Source organism: Hevea brasiliensis, chromosome 4 (assembly GCF_030052815.1).
Source record: "Hevea brasiliensis isolate MT/VB/25A 57/8 chromosome 4, ASM3005281v1, whole genome shotgun sequence".
Taxonomy (NCBI): domain Eukaryota; kingdom Viridiplantae; phylum Streptophyta; class Magnoliopsida; order Malpighiales; family Euphorbiaceae; genus Hevea; species Hevea brasiliensis.
The window spans coordinates 5,820,423-5,826,422 of record NC_079496.1 but is presented as its reverse complement, the minus strand read 5'-3'; the positions used below and the strand labels follow the sequence as shown (position 1 = coordinate 5,826,422).

The following is a 6,000-nucleotide window of genomic DNA, read 5'->3' as shown; positions in this document are numbered from 1 at the left end:
ATTTCAATTGTTTACGTTCTCAAAGATGGGCATAATTTTTTTTTTTTTAAGATAAGGAATTCTTCTGTTATTAAATTCATTATATGATAGACGGGTCTCAGCTGAAAAATGTCAGTAGTTAATGTACAAATCCAACCATTATAGAGGGACCTAATTGCAAACTGTAAACTGAAATTGGACCCAAATAGTATTTTCAAACTCAATGAAGCAACGAGCCGAAGACCAATTCTAAAATGTTTTTTTTTTATTGCTCTTATGATCATATCAAGGTTACACTTGCCAATTTCAGATTTTTTGCTTCTTAATTATTAATTCTTTCTTTTTATTTCTTTAGTTTAGTTATCTATGCAACTTTTTTAATCATTTTCTTTTGGGTTTTTTAAAATTAAAAAAAAAATGCACTGTTTGTTTCTTTGAAGCCAAGAATTTTCTACTTTATCCTATTGAATTTAGCATGTGCACATTGATTTTTCAAAGGTTTCTTACTAATACATACTTTGAAATTTATGGAGTTGGTGGCACATTGGATTTTGATTCATAAAATATTAGTATTTTAATAAGTGTATTTTACTTGAAAATATAAAAAAAATTAAAAAAAAATAACTTTTCAAGTTCAAGTAGTAATAAATAAATACACAAGGAATGGCAAGTTTCTACTTACTTGTCAAACTCGAAGTCTATCTTTCTGAGATTATCAAAAGTTTCTCTAAAAGGAAAATGTTACTCTTACATTGATTTTAGCTCATCAACCTTGAAAGAAAGTAAGCCATACCAGTTCTTTATCATTAGATCAAATTCCCTACAATCAATCGAAGGCTTGCAAAGTTAAGTAAAAATAATTAGCGACAAATATAAAACCAAAATGAAACGAGACCGACAATCTAATTAATAGCACAATTAGCAAACTTAGAATATTCTACTAATTTCTTAATATACTTTAATGCGCTAAAACCCCAAGTCCCTAATTATTTTATTTGCTATTTGAAAAAATTATTTAGTTGCTTTGGAGTTTTTATTGCTAAAATATATCAAATTTAATTTTAAAATAATTTTTAATCCCCTTTAACAAACATATTTAAAAAAAAATTTAAATAATTTCAATAATAATATTAAATAGATTTTAAATGTTATTAAAAAAAATTTAAAAATTGTTTAATTATTTATATATATAAAGATATTTTTCTTAACTGTAGTTCTAACAATAATATCAATCAGATCCTAAAACTCAGCTCCAAAATTGTTAAAAAGGAAATGCTACTTTTGTATATCATATTTCATCATTAGTGATAAAGGTATTTTATTAAATAATAAAATTATTATTAAAATATAATTTGTACTTGGGAGATAAAATTATCCTGATACTGGTTTTTTGCGGGTTAATATTAATATAAAACATTTTTTTTTTTTAGTAATGACAAGCATTTTTATGGAGCTCCGTGATACAAAACATGCATGAGATTGCAAAGGGAAAAAACTAACTTTTCATGGACATGCACTGCTCAGAATGCTACCAAGTGTTGGATAAAGTGAACAGTTTTAAGTTGCTGAATAAATTTGAGTGCCAAGTTCCTGTTGCAATTTTGTCAAAAAAATTATCCTGTGTCCTGGCTTGAGAGTGTTATATATATAAACATACCCAATAAGTTGATGATTTGGGCGTTCTTGTTGCATGTGAATTAGTACTAGGAAAGATCTATAGTAGACGTATCATTTCATTGATGTTTGATATGTGGTTGAGACCCACAAGATAATTGCCAGCTAGCTAGCTAGTAGCTACACTCTTTAATCCCTATAAACTTTGATTACAGGAGAAATAAAAGGATGAAATGAAAAAAGAAAGATATCAAGATCATACACAACCATATTCTAGATATAATCATTCCTACCACTGAAAAGAGGAGAAAAAGAAAGAAAGGGGTAAAAAATTACAAAAAGATTAGATGAAGATAATTAAGCAAAATATTAATTAATGGTTCACCAAGGTCGAGCATTCTCAGATGAAGTGAGAAGTTCCTCCAAGTAATCAGCACCCAAGTCTTCCAAAACCACCACATTCTTTATCCTCACATCCCTTTCTCTCTTGCTTCTGCTCATCATTTTCCTTCTCATGGAGTGCTTCCTCTTAAGTGCTACTACAGGTGAACACCCATCTTCTTGACTATACTTCATGTCCTTGAGTGATTCCTTCACTCTTTCAACTGGGAAATTGAGTATAGCTCCAGCTCCTCTCATTGAAAAAGCAGCTTGGTCATAAGCCAGAGCAGCTGCCTCTGCACTATCAAATGTCCCTAACCATACCCTTATCCCATGCCTGGTTGAATCCCTTATCTCCGCCGCGAATTTCCCCCATGGACGCCTCCTAACACCTCTGTAAGACTTCATCTCCTTCTTGGGATTCTCTTTGATTACAGAACTAACCTCTTCTTCCTTGATATTTCTGTCAGAGTAATCTCTTTTTGACGTTTCTTGGGTAGCCTCTGAGATTAGCCCATAGAGAAGCATTTCCTCAGAGTCATTTTCATTGAAAGGGAGAGGAACTTGGTTTAGGGATTGGCTGTAGAAAGATTCCGGCGATCCGAAGGAAGAATCGGGTGAGAAATCGGAATTTGCAGAGTGAAAGATGGAGAAATCCATGTGAAATTGGTTTGGTTTTTCTGAGCTAGTATGAATGTGCTCTGCTACTCTAGAGGTGCAAACTCGGGTACACGGAATTTGAAGCATAAGGTGTCCTTATATACGCAGCAAAAAGGACAGTGAATAAAACGGTGGTAAAAAGTAAAAACTAAAAAGCGGGTAAAAGAATGGAGTGGTGGCATTTTTTAATTCCCTATTAAGCTGAAGTGGGGCCCATAACTAGGATGCCAATGGGCGCAAATACGCATTCGTCAATCGGTGCAAGGCCGCCGGGTCAGATCTCACAAGGCAAAAATGTGGAGTGACGTCAGCATATGATCTCAATTGTCTTCAAGTGAAGTTTAATAGGAGAATAGTTTTTAATTATGTATACACTTAATTAATTATTTTAATTAAAATTATAATAAATCTCAGTTTTTTTGTTTATTAATTGGATGATTATATAACAGCTAAACATTTTACTTAATCGAATGGATTGGGACCTGTCCACTTGGCTTAAGCCCTCGTGGATGATGTTGATTTTTCTTTCCTTCCATGATCACGACAGATCAGCTTTGCAGGTGCATTGTTTAATTTGCGCCTTTTTTTCTATGAAATTAGAGATGATATCGAATAAAATATTTATAAAAATCACCTTATTTAATTTAATTTTTTTTTTTCAGATACATATAGGAAATAAAACTCAAAAACGGGGTAATTTTGCACAACTCCAGGCGAAGTCACTCCCTGCATATCTTGGCAAAGAAGATCGTCAACAATCTCACGAGGAGGAGTCTGAAGTAATTGACTTTTCAAACCAGCACCTGCCGCCAGATTAGCTGACTTATTAGCAACTTTGTCAGCCTTCCTGAATTACTGGTTCATCTAAACTTGCCATGGACAATTAAGTAAGTCCTTGGCATTGAGCAATCAAATTTACAAACGTCAAATTCTGCTTGTTATCTCCAGATATTAAACCAAGAACAACATTGGATTCCAATTCAACTACCACATTCCTATAACCTACGTCCCAAGCCAAATTCAAACCATGTATGAGGCCTTGAAACTCAACTGCATAAAAGTGCAATTGCCCAAGCTACCCACCTACCTATATATAATCCCTAAGAACACCTCCTCTTCCTTCACAGGTTGGGTTACCTTTATTGGCTTCATTAGAATTAATTTTAATCTAGCCCACATCGATCTGGTGGTCTCCAATAAACCGAAACAACAAAGTTCACAATAGAAGCAGGCAATGGTGAGCCAGAACTTAGTTTTAAGGTGCTGGAGTAATATTTCGTTTTACTCGCGGATAATGTAAATTATTTGTTATTTTATTTTAACAATATAATTTTATATATATTTTTATATTTTATATTTTCATATTATAAAATTTTGTTAATGATAATTTTTTTTAATTAATTGTAATTTTATTTCAAATGTTAATTAGTAAATAAATTGATTAATAGATTATTTTATATTGTTTCTTAAATTACTTAACATATATTAATAAAAAAAACATGTCATGTGACCATTTTTGAAATATTATTATTAAAATTCTTGTATTTAAATATAAGACATGTTTTTAAAAAAGAAATGTTTAAATTTTATAAATGATTTTTTTTAGTGAATAATTATTTCAATATATATTAATATAATTTTAAAAAAAATATATAATTTACCCATTTTCTAATTTAACAGAAATTTTAATAAAAAATAATTTTTAAAGATATGGTAAGTATAGTTTTATAATGTATGGAATTATAAACTTGAAAGTTTTAAAATTCTTAAAAGATATAGTAAAAGAATTTTAGATAACTATTATTTATTTGTATTGAAATAAGATTTTAGTATTAGAAATTTAAAAATATTTATATTAAAGTTGATATTTAATGTTAGGGATAATAGACTTTTTACTTCTTCTAAAAACTTTTAATTTTAAAATTAAAATAAGAAAATACATTTTAAATGAATTATTTTAGAAACATTATAAACTATACTACGAATAATTTTTTATTTGACTCAAATTATATTTTGGATATTTGGATAAAGATACTACAAATTCAAATGGATAAATAGTTTAATAAAATATTAAAATTTTTAAATTTAAGTGTTAATTTAATTTTTAATATTAATTTTATTTTACAAATCTAGAGGCTAATTTAATTTTACACATATAGAATTAAATTTTTTTAAATATAAACCAAGGGGGCCTTGCCCCGCCCTTGGCCTCTGGAAGCGAATAAATTGCATCGTGGCCACATCTAATTGATGGTGATTTAAAAATTTTGCATCATTATCCTAAACATAGAGCCTATAAATGCGCCACAAAATTGAAATATGAAAGTGATGATCTTGAATGAAAGGGTCTGGATGCATTCTCCTCTGAAGCTGAGGAAAATATTTCAAAGTCTCCAAAACTGGGAGATATTATAAAATTGCTGAAGCCTGAAGGACTGAAACTTGAAAGTACTCCAAAAATAATGGATACTGTTTCTGGACAGTGACTTCTCCCAATTTTGGCCATAGTTTGAAAAGACATTCATATTCTTATTATGTAGCTTCTTGGAAGCCCCATTTTGGGATACTTGTCTTCTTCAGTCTTCCCTTTGGCATAGAGACAAAACAAGCCGCTGAAATTTGACAATTTTTACAAATTTCAATGGATTAATCTTCACACTGTGGGTTTAGTAAGCCAAGAAAGGTAATTATGTGATATAAATGCTCAAAATGGATTTCTCATCCAATATAATTTTTTTTTTATACCCACGTAACGATATAAAATATAAGATATATGATCATATTTATTTATTAAAATATATAAATTTTATATATTTATATATTAAATTTATAATAAATTAAATTTAAATTGATTTTTTTTTTAAATTTAATTTACAGTGAATTTAAAATATAAAATATATAATAAAATTTATTTATTAAATATATATATATTACATATTTATATTTTAAATTTATAATAAATTAAATTTAGAGATAAATTTCCGACATAAAGTTGACAAGTCATGAAGGTTTGGCCTTCAATGCAAATACTACACCATCACTTATCTCCCCTCACTTCAAAACAAGATAAAGTTATGTAAATTAACTTATTTTTAATTGCTATTATCTTGTATTTTTTAAATAATATATATTTTCCTTATTTTTATAAAAGCCAATATGTAAAGCGGAGCGTATGACAGTAGCACGGCTTTTGCTATAATGATTAAAAAAATTGCAGTAAAAAGAAAAATAAAAAGAATTGGAAAAGTTAAAAAAGAGATGCAAGCAGCAACCTCGTGCATGTAAAAAAGTTGTTTTGTCGCAAGTTAACTCACATTGATATAACAGCTTTTTTTTTTTTTAGAAAGTTTTTAATTACTTGAAAAA

At 29.0% G+C, this 6,000-nt stretch overlaps 1 protein-coding gene across 1 annotated transcript; it reads right to left on the bottom strand.

The window, feature by feature from the left end:
- Positions 1 to 1,694: 1,694 nt before the first annotated feature.
- LOC110661327 (ethylene-responsive transcription factor 1B-like) lies at positions 1,695 to 2,721 on the bottom strand. The gene has a single exon (XM_021819914.2). The coding sequence runs from the start codon at positions 2,719 to 2,721 to the stop codon at positions 1,975 to 1,977; it is 747 nt and encodes a 248-aa protein (XP_021675606.2). The 3' UTR covers positions 1,695 to 1,974.
- Between the last annotated feature and the right edge of the window lie 3,279 nt (positions 2,722 to 6,000).